The sequence below is a fragment of the Cucurbita pepo genome, chromosome 13 (genome assembly GCF_057944985.1).
Source record: "Cucurbita pepo subsp. pepo isolate OVF chromosome 13, ASM5794498v1, whole genome shotgun sequence".
NCBI classification, from domain to species: Eukaryota; Viridiplantae; Streptophyta; class Magnoliopsida; order Cucurbitales; family Cucurbitaceae; genus Cucurbita; species Cucurbita pepo.
Genome location: NC_141810.1, coordinates 4,795,726 through 4,814,098, shown reverse-complemented (window position 1 = coordinate 4,814,098; position 18,373 = coordinate 4,795,726). Strand labels below are relative to the sequence as shown.

Below are 18,373 nucleotides of genomic sequence, written 5' to 3'. Positions count from 1 at the left end.
TGCACATCTTTTTCTTAATCCATCTAAATCTAGAACCGTTGTGTTTGATATTTTTTTTTCTCTCATAATCTACGCTTGAAGATAACTTCTAAATTTCTCGACTCTGTAAAAAGAGAGTTAGATCGTTCTTAAAATCTTCACGTCCTTTCTTTTTTGAATTTTTTATTTTATTTTTCGGTGTGCAATTCTATCCCAAAATATCTGTGTCTCTTATTTGTTTGTTCACTTCTTGTTTTATTTTGTTGTTATTTCATAATTAACTTATCTTGATTGCCTTGAATAGCTTGCTACTTGCTTTACCCATATATTAGCACCTTGATCATAATTTAGTCACTTTCCCAAACAGCCTACCTTTGTGTGTATAAACACGAGTGTCCTTGAGTGTAAAATCAGTGAGTTGAGTGTCTGAGGTCCTAAACATATTTCACTACTGTTTGTACAATCATGAACCAAGACGAGGAAAATGGAGGGGAGATCAATGATCTAGTTGAAGAAGTCCAGAAGAATGAGGAGGAACTGGAAGATGGGATTCATTTGGCACTTACTACAAGAAGACTTCTTAAAACTCAAGTTACGGAGAATGATGTTGATGATCAAAGAGACAACCTATTTCACACGCGGTGTTTAGTCAAGGGGACTGCTTGTAGTCTTATCATTGATAGTGGAAGTTGCACCAATGTAGTAAGTACTATGTTGATAAGCTTTAATATCTTTTACTTTGGGAAAATATAAAGATGAAGTTCTTTGTGATGTATTACCAATGCAAGCTGGAGATATATTGCTTGGCCGACCATGGCAATTTGACAGGAGGGTTATGTATGATGGCTATTTGAATAGATATTCTTTTGTAAAAGATGGTAGAAAAACCACTCTTGTACCTTTGAGTTCTACAAATGTATTTGCTGATCAATTAAAGTTGGAGGAAAGAAAGAAAGAGTTTGAGGAAAGAGAGTTAAAAGAAAAACAAGAGTTGCGTGAAAAAATAGAGAAAAATCAAAGAGAAAAAAAGAAGAATGAAAAAAGAGATGAAATTGAAGAAAAAAAGAAGAGAGAGAGTTATTTGGCTACAGTTGGAGAGGTGAGAAGGTTTTCACAAAAATCGATATTTGTACTTATGTACAATGGATTTTTGGTCTCTAACTATAACAACTTGGCTTTGCCTAGTGTTTTTCAATCTCTTTTTCAGTAATTTGAAGACATGTTTCAAGATAAAGAAATACCTCCCATTAGAGGTACTAAACATAAAATGGACTTCATTCCAAGGACTGTCATTTCTTATAAGCCAGCTTATCGGGTCAATCCAACCGGGACAAAAGAAATTCAAAGGAAAGTGGAGGAGCTCATGGAGAAGGGCTATGTACGAGAAAGTTTGAGTCCATATTCTATACGAGACTTATTGATGCCAAAGAAAGATGAAACTTGGCGCATATGCATGGATAATAGAGTCATCAACAAAATCACGGTAAAGTATAACATCTTATTCCTAGGTTAGACGATATGCTTGATTTATTGCATGATTCGTGTCTATTTATAAAAATTATTTTGAAATCTGGATTTCATCAAATTATAATGCACGTAGTAGATGAATGGAAAACAACTTTCAGTATTAAGTTTGGATTGTATGAATGGCTTGTTATGCCTTTTAGGTTAACTAATGCTCCTAGTATACCTATGCGCTTAATATATAATGTTTTGAGAAAATATATGAGAAAGCATGTTGTTGTTTATATTGATGATATTATAATTTATTTGAAGATTTTGCTCGAGCATATGGAGCATGTTAAATTAGTTTTGATTACACATAGAAAAGAGAAATTTAATTTTAATAAGGGTAGTTTTTGCATGGAAAAAGTTCACTCTATTGGCTTCATAGTTGATAAAAGTAGAATAGCATTAGAGAGAGACAAAGTTAAATTCATTATGGATTTGCCAACACTAAAGAGTGCACGTAAAGTTCGGAGTTTTCATGAGTTAGGTAACCTCTATGAGAGATTTATAAATGATTTTAGAACCATAACTGAACTATTGAATGACTTAGTGAAAAAGAATGTTGTTTTTAAATGGGGAGGAATGCAAGAGAATGCATTCAATTTGCTTAGGAACAAATTAAACAATGCATCATTATTTGTTTTGCCGAGCTTTTATAAAACTTTTGAAATTGGATGTGATGCATGTGGTTTGGTCATCAGTGTTGTTTTAATTCAAGATGAAAAGTCGTTAGTGTATTTTAGTGAAAAACTAAATGGGGCAACATTGAAATACCCTACCTATGATAAAGAATTGGTTGTAGTTCATATATGGCATGTGCCGCAACGCTACTTATGGCCTAGAGAATTTGTGATCCACTTTGATCATGAAAACTTGAAGTATGTGAAGGGTCAAAGCAAACTGAACCGTAGACATGCAAAATGGGTGGAATTTATTGAAACATTTTCGTATGTCATCAAGTATAAGCAAGGTAAGGATAATACAGTAGCTCATGTGTTATCTAAAAGGTATGATCTCTTTACTTCTCTTACTGCAAAAATTCTTGGAGTTGAGCATATTATTGAATTATATAGAGATGACCAAGACTTTAGAACTATTTATGCATCTTGTCTTGCAAAAAAAAAAAAAAAGTGGTGGATGATTATTATGTGTTTCATAAATTTTTAATTACTAAGAGTATGCTTTGTATTCCTAAATGCTCTATAAAAGACTTGTTTTTTAGAGAAGCATATGGTGGTGCCTTAATGGGACAACTTAGGATTAATAAAGTTTATAAGATGTTGTATAAACACTTTTGTTGGCAGAAGATGAAGCATGTGGCAGATAGATTTATGGATGATGCAAAGCTGTTGACTTATTCTTTAAGGAAGTAGTTTATGGATTTAATACACTTTATTTGCTTCCTATTCCTACTAATTTCCTTCTAATATTTTTGTGAGTGAAGCATGCAGATTTCATCAAAACATTTCAAAAGAGGTGACGGAAAGAAGGGGGAAGATGATAAGAATCACGGTGTTCCAAAAGATTCAAAAAACTATGTCAACAACAGAACTCGAAACATTTCAAAAGAGGTGACAGAAAGAAGGGGGGAAGATGATAAGAATCACGGTGTTCCAAAAGATTCAAAAAACTATGTCAACAACAGAACTCGAACCTGCGCACAAAGAGCTCAATTGAATACAAGTCTGGCGCATTAGCCACTCAAGCACATCAACGTTCATTAAAAAAAAACTATGTTTAATTTGATCAATTATGTAAAAGTCAAATGGTCAATTTGACTTATTCTTTGTGGAGATTAAAGGGGATCGGGAATAAATCCCGTCCACAAACATCTCGAATAAATCCCGTCCACAAACGTCTTTTGTCGGGAGACTATAAATACCCACAATATGTTATGTAAAAAAACAGATTCGTGGATGAATGTAATTCAGATCTCAAATTGAGACGTTTCCCTTAGAAATTCGAGCATCATATTTGCCATTTCTAAGTTTGAAGCAATTCTTGTGGTAGAATTGCACCAGAGCCATTCAATCAAGCCTTGATCAAGTTAGATTGTGGAGTGACTCAATTTAGAATAAGGTTTCCAAATCTTGCTTCTAGATCTTCGATCGTAAGAGGTAATCTAATTCTAGCCTTATCTCTTGGTTGATTCAAATTTCGTATAAGGAGGTGTTAATTACTTTAATTCAAAGGTTCTTGCTTCAACAAAAGCTTAGATCGTTGGGCTGAGGATTAGGGTTGCCTTATCAGTTTGGTATCAGAGCCTAGGTTTACATCATATTTGCCATTTCTAAGTTTGAAGCAATTCTTGTGGTAGAATTGCACCCGAGCCATTCAATCAAGCCTTGATTAAGTTAGATTGTGGAGTGACTCAATTTAGAACAAGGTTTCCAAATCTTGCTTCTAGATCTTCGATCGTAAGAGGTAGTCTAATTCTAGCCTTATCTCTTGGTTGATCCAAATTTCTTATAAGGAGGTGTTAATTACTTTGATTCAAAGGTTCTTGCTTCGACAAAAGCTTAGATCGTTGGGTTGAGAATTAGGGTTGCCTTATCAGTTATGACTAGAACACAAGATCAAGGCTAATAGTGACTAGAACACAAGATCAAGGCTAATAGGAACTTCTTTGAAAGAAAATCCTAAAGAAATCAGAGAAGGGGAGTTTCAAAAGAATTCTCCACAAAGAAATAAAATGTGGATGAGATTATTTTGGTTCAACCTAAGGGTTTATGGACGTTAGGAGAATAGGTTCTAGGCACTTTTAGCACTCAATTTTTTCATAGAGCTTGTGAGTAATCTTGTTTAGAAACGGTAGGAACAAGTTTGAAGGAAAATGCTGGAGAATTGCTCTCGAATTTGGAAGAAATTCGAAAGTAGGAGACTCAAAATACAAACGCTTATAACTTCAGACTTTAGAAGGGAAGTTTCCACCGACGTTGAAACTTCTAGAATTGTCGTGATTTCAAGATTGAATTTTTTAGATAATCTAATGGAAATATCCTCTCCGATCAGTGATTTACCAATCTCTAATTTCAATTATGACCGTTAGATGTAATAATTTGTGAATGTTCAAGATTGTGTCTAATTTTGAAGGAGATCAAACGGCTAGTTTTTGAGATTTGATAGATTGGTCACCATACAAATTCTGATTCTTGATAGAACTGGATTTTTGTAATTATCCATATGTAAAGGGTATTTTGGTAATTTTCTATTTTTAGAATATTATATATATATATATATTTTTTTTTTAAATCCAAAATTTTTCTAAAAGTTCTTCCTAAGTTTTTTTTTTTTTTTTTTTTTTTTTTTTTTCTTTTTTTTTTTCTTCCTTCTCCAGGAACTTCTTGAAATTTCTTCTCGAAAAGGAATTAAAAATCTAGAAAGTTCTTTAGAAATTGGAAAATGATCCTTTTTAGTCTTTTAGCTTCCTTTTCTTTTACAATCCTTTTCCAAAGATCTTAAATCCGTAAAATTACTTTTTAGAGTATAGAAATGTCTTGCCTAAGACCCTTGTCCTTGTTTAAATGCCTTAATTCATTTCCTTGATTTCTTTGGGTTACTTTTAACATTACTTGGGGGTGTTACAAGTATTTACTCTACAAGACATAAACCTAAAAACCTACGTACAAGGTTTCATACGTCCCAGACTCAGTTTGAACCTGTATTCAGCGCTTCATGCGTTCTCTGTAGTATATAATAAGACAATCCTAATCTTTAGCCCAACAATCCAAGCTTTTGTTGAAGCTAGAACCCTTGAATAAAAGAAATTAACACTTCCTTATACAAATTTCGGATCAACTAAGATATAAGGTTAGAATTTGATTACCTCTTAAAATCAAAGGTTTAGAAGTAAGATTTGAAACTTTGTTCTAAATTGAATTAGTTCACAATCGAACTTGATCAAAACTTCATTGAATAGTTCGAATCCAATCTTCCATAAAAATTGCTTGAAACTTAAGAATGATTAAGACAATACTCGAATTTCTAAAGGAAACGTTTCAACTTGAGAGAGAAAACAAACCAAGAGAGGAAAAGCTTGGGGTCCTTTTAAGGATACAGATTTCAAAGCTGTCAGTAAAATGGATTCCCCATTTGTCTTGATTTAGATGTGTTCGTCATTATGTTTGGAGATGAAATGATAGTTTAAGACGGTGACTTTTTCAAAACATTGGTTTTAGATACTTTAAATATTCTTTTTCAAGGTGGTAAAAAAGCCTACATTTTAAGAATTTCAAAGGGAAGACTTTTCAATTTGTTACCTTCAACCTAATGCTCTTTATTAGCCATTTTATTTTATTTTATTTTATTTTAATTTTTAAATCTCATTGGTTTGTTGTTTGATTTTTCAAATTTTAGTTTTTAAAAAATTTAATTTATATATACTGCTTCTAAAATAGATGCAAATTAGTTGCAAATGTATATGTGAGAATTGAATTGCTTGATTTAGCGTATTTATACAGTCAGCTTACAAAGAAAAATAATGTACTCAAACAAATTACTTGGTTGATATTCAGCAACTAGGGGGTTAAGTCCAATTAGGATTGTTGAGAATAATTGGAGTTCCACATTCACTAGTAACGAACACTATTTTTGTAACGACCCTATTTTACTATTGAAATAGAGGCGCTGCCATATGTATGACTTATTCTTTTTATGTAGAAACATTCAAGTTTATAAATGATGTCATGGATTTACACGTTAAAATAAAACCCTTAAATGAATCCAAAAACATATAAGAAATGAGAATGAACAATATCTCCAAAAACTAGAAAACAACTACCCTAATACCGATTCTCTGGTTTTCACACGTCATCTTCATCATTCGTATAGGCGTGTCTTTCTTTTACCTGAAATTTATGAGTAGCACATGAATCGAGTATTTTGAGAAATACTCAGTAAGTGACCCACTATTGGGGTTGTGAAATGCAAACACAGGTAACATGGTAGGTGATAAGGCAACCCTAATCCTCAGCCCAACGATCCAAGTTTTTGTTGAAACAAGACCCCTTGAATCAAAGTAATTAACACATTCTTATACAAAATTCGGATCAACCAAGAGATAAGGCTAGAACTCGATTACCTCTTACGATCGAAGATCTAGAAGCAAGATTTGGAAACCTTGCTCTAAATTGAGTCACTCCACAATCAAACTTGATCAAGGCTTGATTGAATGGCTCGGGTGCAATTCTACCCCAAGAATTGCTTGAAACTTAGAAATGATAAATATGATGCTCGGATTTCTAAGGGAAACGTCTCAATTTGATATCTGAATTACATTCATCTACCAATCTGATTTTTACCTAACATATTGTGGGTACTTATAGTCTCCCGACAAAATACGTTTGCCGAGATTTATTCCTGATTCCCTTTAATCTCCACAAAAGACAAAGTCAAATTGAACATTTGACCCTTACATATTTTATGAAATTAAAACTAATATTCTTCAACAAATATTGATGTGCTTGAGTGGGTCACAAGTTTGAAATCAATTTTCTCACTTCTTCGCTCACAAAAATATTAGTCTCCTTCACTCACAAAAATACTAGAAAAAATTTTGTTTCTCAATTCTTCTCTCTTTCACCTCCTTTTGGTCACTTCCTTTTACAATGTTTTGATCAAATTTGCCTCCTTTTCGTCACTTCCTTTTACAATGTTTTGATCAAATTTGCCTGCCTGCTTGGCACAAAAAAATTAGAGAAATTTTGTTTCTCAATTCTCTCATTCACCTCCTTCTCGTCACTTCCTTTCCTTCTGTAATGTTTTGATCAAATCTGTCAAATCTGCCATTAGAGAAATTTTGTTTCTCAATTCTCTCCTTTACCTCCTTTTCGTCACTCCCTTTTGCAATGTTTTGATCAAATTTGCTTCTCAGATTCACTCACAAAAATATTAGAGAAATTTTGTTTCTCAATTCTCTCTTTCACCTCCTTTTTGTCTCCTTTTGCAATGTTGAGAGACCTGAACTTCGGAAGATTAAGGCACAACTCCTAACTCACTAATTCTCACATTAGTCGACCGTTGATCAAATTTTCGTGCCTGCTTCTGGCACAAAAAAATTAGAGAAATTTTGTTTCTCAATTCTCTCATTCACCTCCTTTTCATCACTTCCTTCCGCAATGTTTTGATCAAATCTGTCAAATCTGCCATTAGAGAAATTTTGTTTCTCAATTCTCGATTCACTCACAAACATATTAGAGAAATTTTGTTTCTCAATTCTCTCCTTCACCTCCTTTTCATCACTCACTTTTGTGATGTTTTGATCAAATTTTCCTGTCAGATTCACTCACAAAAATATTAGAGAAATTTTGTTTCTCAATTCTCTCTCTCACCTCCTTTTCTTCCTTCCTTTTGCAATGTTTTGATCAAATTTGCCTGCACAAAAAAAATTAGAGAAATTTTGTTTCTCAATTCTCTCATTCACCTCCTTTTCGTCACTTCCTTCTGCAATGTTTTGATCAAATTTGCCTGCTTCACTCAGAAAAATATTAGAAGGAATAGGAAGCAAATAAAATGTATTAAATCCATAAACTACTTTCTTATCGAATAAGTCCTTCACCTCCTTTTCATCACTTCCTTTTGCAATGTTTTGATCAAATTTGCTTGCTTCACTCACAAAAATATTAGAAGGAATAGGAAAGTAAATCAAGTGTATTAAATCCATAAACTACTTCTTAAAGAATAAGTCGCAGCATGCTTTCCATCATTCATTTTGTTGCAGGCAATAAAATGAGTCATTTTAATAAATCTATCTACCCAACAAAAATACAATCTTTACCCTTTTAGTGCGCAGTAAACCAAGAACAAATTCCATAGATATATTAGTTCAAGGTTTGTTAGGTACATTCAAAGGAGTATACAATCCGTTTGGTTGTGATCTAGATTTAGTTTATTTGCATTTAAAACATTGGCTACAAGACTTATGAACATCATGCTTCATCTTCGGCCAAAAGAAGTGTTTATGCAACATCTTATAAACTTTATTAATCCTAAGATGTCCCAGTAAGGCACCACCGTGTACCTCTCTCAAAAGCAAATCTTTTATAGAGCATTTAGGAATACAAAGCATACTTTTCTTAATTAAAGATTTATGAAACACATAATAATCATCCACAGCTTTTTTGCAAGACAAGATGCATAAATAGTTCTGGATTCTTGGTCATCTCTATAATTCTATAATATGTTCAAATCCAAGAATTAATGCATAAAGAGAAGCAAAGAGATTGTACCTTTTAGATAACACATCAACTATCATATTATCTTTACCTTGCTTATATTTGATGACATACATAAATGTTTCAATAAATTCCACCCACTTTGCATGTCTACGGTTCGGTTTGCTTTGACCCTTCAGATAGTTTAAGCTTTCATGATCAAAGTGAATCACAAATTCTCTAGGCCATTAGTAGTATTGTCATACCTGCAATATATGAACTAAAGCAAACGATTCTTTATCATAGGTTGCCTCATTTAGTTTTTCACAAATTACATTAAGGGCTTTCCATCTTGAATTATAAGAGCACGTATGCTCAAACCACATGCATCACATTCAATTTCAAAAGTTTTATCAAAGCTAGGGAAAACAAATTATGGTGCATTGCTTAATTTCTTCCGAAGAAAATTGAATGCATTCTCTCCCATTTCCCCATTTAAAAACAACATTATTTTTCACCAAGTCATTCAATGGTGCATAACAGTTATGGTACTAAAGTCTCTTATAGAAGCTAGCTAACCCATAAAAACTCCAAACTTTACTTGCACTTTTTGGTGTTGGCAAATCCTTAATGACTTTAACTTTCTCTTAATCTACTTCTACTCCTCCTATATTTTTACCAAGCTAAGGAAGTGAACTTTTTTCATGCAAAAACTACCCTTATTAAAATTAAGTTTCTCTTTTGTGTGTAATCAAAACTAAACATGCTCCACATTCTCAAGCAAAATTTTCAAATAAATTATAATATCATCAATATAAACAACAACATGCTTTCTCAAAACATTATATATTAAGTGCATAGGTGTACTAGGTTCATTAGTTAACCCAAAAGGCATAACAAGCCATTCATACAATCCAAACTTATTTTGAAAGTTGTTTTCCATTCATCTCCTACCTGCATTCTAATTTGATGATATCCAGATTTCAAAATAATCTTTATAAATAGACATGAATCATGCAATGAATCAAGCATATCGTCTAGCCTAGAAATAGGATGTCGATACTTTACAGTAATTTTGTTGATGACTCTATTATTCATGCTCATGCGCCAAGTTTCATCTTTCTTTGGCACCAATAAGTCTCGTATAGAACATGGACTCAAACTTTCTCGTATATAGCCCTTCTCCATGAGCTCCTCCACTTGCCTTTGAATTTTTTTAGTCTTAGTTGGATTGACTCTATAAGCTGGCTTATTAGGAATGACAGAACCCAGAATGAAGTCTATTTGATGTTCAGTACCTCTAATGGGGGTAGTTATTTAGGTACTTCATCTTGAAACATGTCTTCAAATTCCTGTAAAAGAGATTGAAACACACTAGACAAAGACAAATTGTTATTGTTAGAGACCAAATATCCTTCCTTGTACATAAATACAAAGATTGATTTTCATGAAAATCACTTTGATAAGAATCATGATGTTCCAAATGGACCTATTACCAAGAAGATTAAAAAAAATGTCATGGACATATTGCCAAGAAGATTAAAAAAAATGTCATGAAAATATCCTTCCTTGTACATAAGTACAAAGATTGATTTTTGTGAAAACCTCTTTGATAAGAATCACGAGGTTCCAAATGGACCTATTGCCAAGAAAATTCAAAAAAATGTCTAACAACAGAATTCGAATCTACGCGATCTATTGCCTTAACCACTCAAGTAGATCAACATTTGTTAGAAAATATTATTTTTAATTTCATAAAATATGTAAGGGTCAAATGGTCCATTTGACTTAGTCTTTTGTGGAGATTAAAGAGTATCGGGAATAAATCCCGGCCACAGACGTCTTTTGTCGAGAGACTATAAATACCCACAATATTTTATGTAAAAATCAGATTGGTGAATGAATGAAATTGAGATCTCGAATTAAGGCGTTTTCCTTAGAAATTCGAGCATCAATTTTGCCATTTCTAAGTTTCAAGCAATTCTTGTGGTAGTTTCAAGCAAATCAATAACGACGACCTAACTGGAAAAGTCAATCAACAACTAACTAGGAGAAACAATCGCAAATAGCTATTATTCGAAAGAAACTCAACACGACGTCCATGGCACTATAAACCCTCCCTAAGACTTCCATGGCCCTCACAGCGTTCACCGTCAGTCGTACATAGGAGCCTTGCCCTTACCTGAAAATATAGGTAGCACGTGGCTTGAGTATTATATAAAATACCCAGTAAGTCGCCCCACTGTTGGGGTCAAGCATACAAAACGCATTCAGGACACAAACAATTCACACACACAGTATACATGCACAATCATAAGTAAAGAAAATCGAACATGATAGGGCTGTCTTCCATTTTCCTTTTTACATGGCCTTACACCCTGGCTTTAACCGGGAAGAGTGGATGCGTGGTACTCCTTCATGCACGGTTCACGTACGTCGATGTGGGCCCACCAGGCGGGTTTGTACACAAACCCCGTGGCCTGGCTTGGTCGGGTACGCATGACATACGTTACCGGATGCCAAAGAAAAAGGAGGGGGCCTGCATGATATCATAGCGAGCATAATATCGAGTGTACGCGTCCGTACTATCATTACATACATAGCGATAATCCCATACATAAGACACAACATGCATGGGGTCTCTATCGCTACCCCCATGGCATTACAAGTGCATCATTTCATTTCCCTCGTTGCATTACATAGCATGACTCACCGAAACATCACATAAGTGTATTGTAGTACACCAGTCAACACATCCATGGCATGTAAACTCCCAACAATTCATGACGTACCAATTAATTTCATGCATACAAGGCAAAACAAGTCATAGCAACAACATCGCATACATGAGCATGACATAGATGATATTTCACCACAAGAAAATACTTAGTATATCATACATGGTATACATTGGCATTTCACAGCAAGATAAACATACGACACAACATACGTGGACAGCACACATGGTACGTGTGAAGGCCACAGTGCACGCACCATTACACATAGATAATTAACGCCAACAGTAAGGTTACTTACCTCCTTGGCCTTGGCCGAAGTCACTCGCAACGCTAACTCCAACGCCTAACTACCCCTATAAGATCACATGATACACTTAGAGCCCTTTCACAACTAGCCCTTATGCCTAACTACCAAGGTACTTTCTTATCACAACCTGTTTTTATTCGAAGTGGAGTTATACTGACCTCAGCTGGTTGAAACAAGGGTGGGAATGGTTTCAGAAGGGTCGAAAACCTGGAATCGGTATATTATTCGTATACCGAGCCACTAAGTCGAGCTATCAAGCCGTCAATCCATGCTGCCGAGCCGAGCCACGGAATGCAACGGAGCCGCCGACGAAGCCGAGTGCCGAGCCGACGGAGTCAAAGGGCTGAGCTGACAAGTTGTGAAGGTTACTGACAGCACACAATTTCTGGACGCGTCTGGTGTTGCTGGTCTTGAGCCGAACTGGAGACGCGGCCCAGCGATGGTGTCCGAGCGCGGCCCGTGAGGTACGTGCTGTACACTGGCTGAGGCGAAGTTGCGGGATACCTGAAGAACCGACTCGCACCAACTGCTTTGTCTTCCTCGCCCGAGAGTCCGACGAACCCTAATTGCGGAATCTAACTGCCGCCGCCGGTGAGATCGTCGTTGTCCGTTCGTCCATGATGGTGCGTCTGCCCTCCTTGTCCCGACGTTGGTTCGCTCCCACCTAAGGCTCGCAATGTCCTAAGTCTCGCGGCGTTATTGATCCTCCACCTCAATCTTACTGCTTCTCTCTCGCGGTACACAACGACTCAACGGAGGGCGGCTACTTAGATACCCTAGGGTTTAATGTGGGCCTCGGGGAAGTGTTGCGTTCTTTTAGCAACCCTCACCAAGTGTTGCGTTCTTTTTTTTTGGAATGCGTATCGTTACATCACCCCCCCGGAGAAGGACCTTCGTCCTCAAAAGTGTCTGCATCCAAAACAACTTTGGGTACTTCTCCCTCATCTTGTCCTCTCGTTCCCACGTGGCCTCCTCTACTGAGTGGTTTCCCTACCACACCTTGACAAATGCAATTTCCTTGGTGCGCAAAGTCTTTATCTTGCGAGCCAGGATCCCCACCGATTTCTCCTCATAGCTTAAGTCTTTGGTCACGTCTAGAGCCGAATAATATATCACGTGCGTGGGGTTCGCTAGGTACTTGCGTGCGAAGTGCCGATACATGGAACACGTTGTGTATGGCTAAGAGGAATAGGGGTAGGGCTAACCTATACGCAACGGGCCCGATTCGCTCCAAAATTTCAAAGGGTCCTATGAAGTGTGGACTCAGTTTGCCCTTGCGTCCGAATCTTAGAACGCCCTTCATGGGGGCCACCTTCAGGAATACCATGTTGCCCACTTTAAACTCCAAATCTCTCCGTCTCGAGTCCGCGTAACTATTCTACCTACTCTGAGCGGTGTGCATCCTCCTCCTGATCTGTTGCATCACCTCGTTCGTGACTCGGACCAACTCCGGACCTACCAGTTCCTGTTCTCCTACTTCGCCCCAGCATAATGGTGTCATACACCGCTTTCCATACAATGCCTCATATGGTATCATGCCAATTGTCGCTTGATAACTGTTATTATAAGCGAATTCCATAATGTGCAACTTCGAGTCCCAACTCCCGGTGAAGTCAAGAACACAAGCCCGCAACATGTCCTCTAAAATTTGGTTCAACCATTCCGTTTGTCCATCGGTCTGCGGGTGAAATGCTGTACTAAAGCCCAATCGAGTGCCCAACACTTTTTGGAGTCTGCGCCAAAATGCTGAAGTAAAACGTGGGTCTCGGTCTGATACAATCGACACGGGAACCCCATGTAGTCTGACAATTTTCTTCATGTACAGCTCTGCCCAATTGTCCACTGTGTAGGTGGCCTTGCTGAGGAGGAAATGTGCTGACTTTGTCAATCTGTCCACGATCACCCATATTATAGTGTAACCCTTCAATGTCTTAGGTAGGCCCACTATGTTCTCCCACTTCCATTCAAGTATATTGAGAGGCTGTAGTAACCCCACTAGTCTCTGTCTAGGTGCCTTTGTTAGGCTATGGAGCCTGATACTTATTTATAGCTTGGTCAACGGTTATATCTGGTAAAACTATATTTGGTAAAACTATATATAGTAAAGCTATATATGGTAAAGCTATATCCGGTAAAGCTATATATGGTAAATAGCTATATATAGTAGATGGCTAAATTTGGTAAAGCTATATATATAAACTAAACCATATATATATCTCGTCCGGTAGAGCTTTGAAAATGTACTTTTCTATTCTCTGTACTCTCTCTTGTTGTACATACCTGAAGTCATCAATAAAAAAAAAAAAAAAATCCTTTTAGCTAGAGTTCTCCTTGCAATTTTCTCTATCCCATTCTTTGTGTTCATCTAGATCGAGCGTGTGCATTGTTGTGTGATCCTAACAACTGGTATCAGAGCCAGGCGGAAGTCAGAGCCAGACGGAAGTCAGAGCCAGGCGGAAGTCAGAGCCAGGCGGAAGTCAGAGTCAGGCGGAAGTCAGAGCCAGGCGGAAGTCCGAGCCAGGCGGAAGTCAGAGCCAGGCGGAAGTGAGAGTCAGGCGGAAGTGAGTGAGAGCCAGGCGAAAGTGAGTGAGAGCCAGGCGGAAGTCAGAGTCAGGCGGAAGTCGGAGCCAGGCGGAAGTCAGAGTGAGGCGGAAGTCGGAGCCAGGCGGAAGTCGGAGCTAGGCGGAAGTCACCACGATCTGTGAAGATGGAAAGTTCAAAGATTGGAACTGAGAAGTTCGATGGATCCAATTTCGGTTTCTGGAAGATGCAGATTGAAGATTATCTGTACCAGAAAGATCTTCACGAATCTCTATTGGGGGTGAAGTCGGGGATACCATGACCACGGAACAGTGGAAGCTCAAGGATCGACAAGCCTTGGGGTTGATCCGATTGACGCTATCCAGAAACGTGGCGTTCAATATTATCAAGGAGAAGACAACGTCAGATCTGTTGAAGATGCTGTCGAATATGTACGAAAAACCGTCGGCTATGAACAAGGTGTATATGATGCGGAGATTGTTATGAGTCCTTGTGAGAACTGCGTTATGAGCAAACATAAACAAGTTAGCTTCACAAAGACTGTTAGAGAATTGAAGAAAAGTACCGAAAGCGTCGCTGAAACTCCAGAGGGGGTTGTGTCGGCCGGAAGCATCGCTGAAACTTCAGAGGGGGTTGCGTCGGCTGGAAGCGTCGTTGAAACTCTAGAGGAAGTTGCGTCGGCCGAAAGCAGCGTCGCTGAAACTCTAGAGGGGGTTGTGTCGGCCGGAAGCGTCGCTGAAACTCCAGAGGAAGTTGCGTCGGCCGGAAGCGTCGCTGAAACTCTAGAGGGGGTTGTGCGGCCGGAAGCGTCGCTGAAACTCCAGAGGGGGGTTGCGTCGGCCGGAAGCAGCGTCGCTGAAACTCCAGAGGAGGTTGTGTCGGCCGAAAGCGTCACTGAAACTCTAGAGGGGGTTGTGTCGGGCGGAAGCAACGTCGCTGAAACTCCAGAGGGGGTTGCGTAGGTCGGAAGCAGCGTCGCTGAAACTCCAGAGGGGGTTGTGTCGGTCGGAAGCAGCGTCGCTGAAACTCCAGAGGGGGTTGTGTCGGTCGGAAGCAGCGTCGCTGAAACTCCAGAGGGGGGTTGCGTCGGCCGGAGGCAGCGTCGCTGAAACTCTAGAGGGGGTTGCGTCGGCCGGAAGCGTCGCTGAAACTCCAGAGGGGGGTTGCGTCGGTCGGAAGCATCGTCGCTGAAACTCCAGAGGGGGTTGCGTCGGCTGGAAGCGTCGCTGAAACTCCAGAGGTGAAGCAAGTGGGAGTTGATGTTGAGTTGCTCAAAGATTCACAGAGTGATGTTGTAGCGGATACTCAAGAAACTCCTGAGACTCTTGCTGAAACACCAGAGGTGAAGCAAGTGGGAGTTGATGTTGAGTTACTCAAAGATTCACAGAGTGATGTTGTAGCGGATACTCAAGAAACTCCTGAGACTCTTGCTGAAACACCAGAGGTGAAGCAAGTGGGAGTTGAGGTTGAGTTGCTCAAAGATTCACAGAGTGATGTTGTAGCGGATACTCAAGAAACTCCTGAGACTCTTGTTGAGAAACCAGAGGTGAAGCAAGTGGGAGTTGAGGTTGAGTTGCTGAAAGATTCACATAGTGATATTGTAGCGGATACTCAAGAAACTCCTGAGACTCTTGCTGAGAAACCAGAGGTGAAGCAAGTGGGAGTTGAGCTTGAGTTGCTGAAAGATTCACATAGTGATATTGTAGCAGATACTCAAGAAACTCCTGAGACTCATGATGTTGGCGAGGAACCCAGTCTATCATTCAAAACACAGAAGGCGATACCATTTCACTCAGAGGTTAGTTGAAGATGGTGACGTGTTTGGAGAAGATAGAGGGTGCAAAGAATCCAGCAAACATGTTGACAAAATGTGTTGATGTTGAAATATTGAGGTTGTGCAAAACCTCAATTGGTATGCTGTAGTGAAGATGCTCATGGTCGTTTGAGAGTGAAATTCTTGGTTGACTAGATCAGTCTCCAAGTGGGAGAATTGTTAGGTTATGGAGCATGATACTTATTTATAGCTTGGTCAACGGTTATATCCGGTAAAGCTATATTTGGTAAAGCTATATATAGTAAAGCTATATATGGTAAAGCTATATATGGTAAAGCTATATCCGGTAAAGCTATATATGGTAAATAGCTATATATAGTAGATGACTAAATCTGATAAAGCTATATATAGTAAACTAAACCATATATATATCTCGTCCGGTAGAGCTTTGAAAATGTACTTTTCTATTCTCTGTACTCTCTCTTGTTGTACATACCTGAAGTCATCAATAAAAAAAAAAAATCTTTTAGCCAGAGTTCTCCTTGCAATTTTCTCTATCCCATTCTTTGTGTTCATCTAGATCGAGCGTGTGCGTTGTTGTGTGATCCTAACAACTGGTATCAGAGCTAACGACTGATATCGATCCTAAAAGCCTTGACTTGTTGACAAACCAAGCATGTATTGACGAACTCCGCAATATCCTTCTTCATACCACACCACCAAAAGTGGGGTCTGATGTCCTGATACATTTTTGTACCGCCGGGGTGCATGGCGAATGGGGAGTTATGTGCCTCCTTCAATATTTCACCTCTCAATTCCTCTATCATCGATACACACAAGCGACCTTGATACAACAACCCACCATCCGCTGACTTGGAGTACCCACTCGGTGGTTCAGTCTCCATTTCATTAAGTACCCTCGCTAAGCCCGAGTCTCTTGCCTGCGCCTCAACGATTCTCTGCCGAAGAGTGGGTTGTACACTTAGCCGAGGTAGTTGGGCCTTAATGCCTTCCAGTGCTACTGCTATTTCAGCTCGCTCGAAATTTGCCTGCACCCTGGGCTCTTTCGTGATTAATGCCAATGAATGTGCTGTCTTCCTACTTAGGACATCTGAAACCACATTGGCCTTCTCGGGGTGGTACTAAATATCGATGTCATAATTCTTGACTAGTAATAGCTACTGTCGTTGTCTCATATTCAACTCCTTCTAGGTGAAGAAATACTCCAGTCTCTTATGGTCAGTGTAGATTTGAGTCCTCTCCTCATACAGCTAGTGTCGCCATATTTTAATGCAAACACTACTGTGCTAGTTCCAAGTCGTGCACGGGATAATTCTTTTCATAGTTCTTCAGTTGTCTTGATGCGTAGGCAATAACTTTCCCCGTTGCATTAACACGCATCCTAGGCCCTTCTTGGAAGCATCGTTGAAAATGACGTAGTTCCCTGTACCATCAGGCATTGTGAGCACAGGTGCACTCGCCAATTTCTCCTTCAGGTCTCGGAAGCTTGCCTCGTAGTCCTCGATCCATACGAACGTCGTAGCTTTCCAAGTCAGTAGCGAAAGGGGTGCCACTATCTTGGAAAAGTCCTACACGAAGCGTCGGTAGTAGCCTGCCAGACCCAGAAAACTCCGTACCTCAGTCATAGTGGTTGGACGAGCCCAATTGGTGACTGCTTCTACCTTGGCAGGGTCAACTAATACTCCTTCCGCCGATATCACATGTCCTAGGAACGAGACTTCGCGTAACCAAAATGTATACTTCGAGAACTTGGCATGTAGTCTATTTTCCCTCAGGATTGTCAAGGCCTTTCTCAGGTGCATTTGGTGTTCTTGGTCCGTCTTTGAGTACACAAGATATCGTCTATGAATACAATGACAAAGGTAGGGGTGTACATGGTCCGGGTTGGGTTGGGTTGGAGGATTTTTTTGACCCAACCCAAAAGTTTGGGTTGGTTGGATTAGTAACCCAACCCAACCCAAGAAATTTTCCAACCCAACCCAACCCAACCCTCTATTTTCAGGTTGGTTCAAAAATTTTTTAAAAAATTTAATTTGTATGACTTAAAATGATAAAACAATTACTATCTCTAAGTTGTAGATCAAAAATATCAAACTCTATTGCATCCATATTATCACCTATCAATATATAAAGAATATGCAATGAATCAATTCTAAAGTTACCACATCTAATTAAATTATTACATTCCCAATATATAATCATTCAACAAAAGGCCTAAAAATTCACCTATAAATATGTGAAGAATATTCAATGAAGTAAATCAAAAGTTACAACATTCATGGCCCTCTCTTGCATTTTTAATTCCTACAAAAGAAAAAATAGCATCTTGAAAGTTAGTACCGTTTTAAGATTG

General features: G+C 38.5%; 1 protein-coding gene across 1 annotated transcript; it reads right to left on the bottom strand.

The window, feature by feature from the left end:
• Positions 1-13,062: 13,062 nt before the first annotated feature.
• Positions 13,063-17,822, bottom strand: LOC147789705 (uncharacterized). The gene is made up of 4 exons (XM_087116947.1): positions 17,637-17,822; positions 17,397-17,588; positions 16,747-17,141; positions 13,063-13,573 (listed from the first exon to the last, which is right to left on the bottom strand). The coding sequence occupies exons 1-4, from the start codon at positions 17,820-17,822 to the stop codon at positions 13,063-13,065; spliced, it is 1,284 nt and encodes a 427-aa protein (XP_086973073.1).
• Positions 17,823-18,373: the final 551 nt, after the last annotated feature.

What these genes read in the sequence shown, in the direction of transcription:
- LOC147789705 (XM_087116947.1), bottom strand. Translation starts at nt 17,822, where the DNA reads ATGCACCTGAGAAAGGCCTTGACAATCCTGAGGGAAAATAGACTACAT. An exon ending in GTCCAACCACTATGACTGAG is followed by an intron (nt 17,589 to 17,636) that starts GTACGGAGTTTT and finishes CGCTTCGTGTAG; the next exon opens with GACTTTTCCAAGATAGTGGC. An exon ending in CCAAGAAGGGCCTAGGATGC is followed by an intron (nt 17,142 to 17,396) that starts GTGTTAATGCAA and finishes ATCGATATTTAG; the next exon opens with TACCACCCCGAGAAGGCCAA.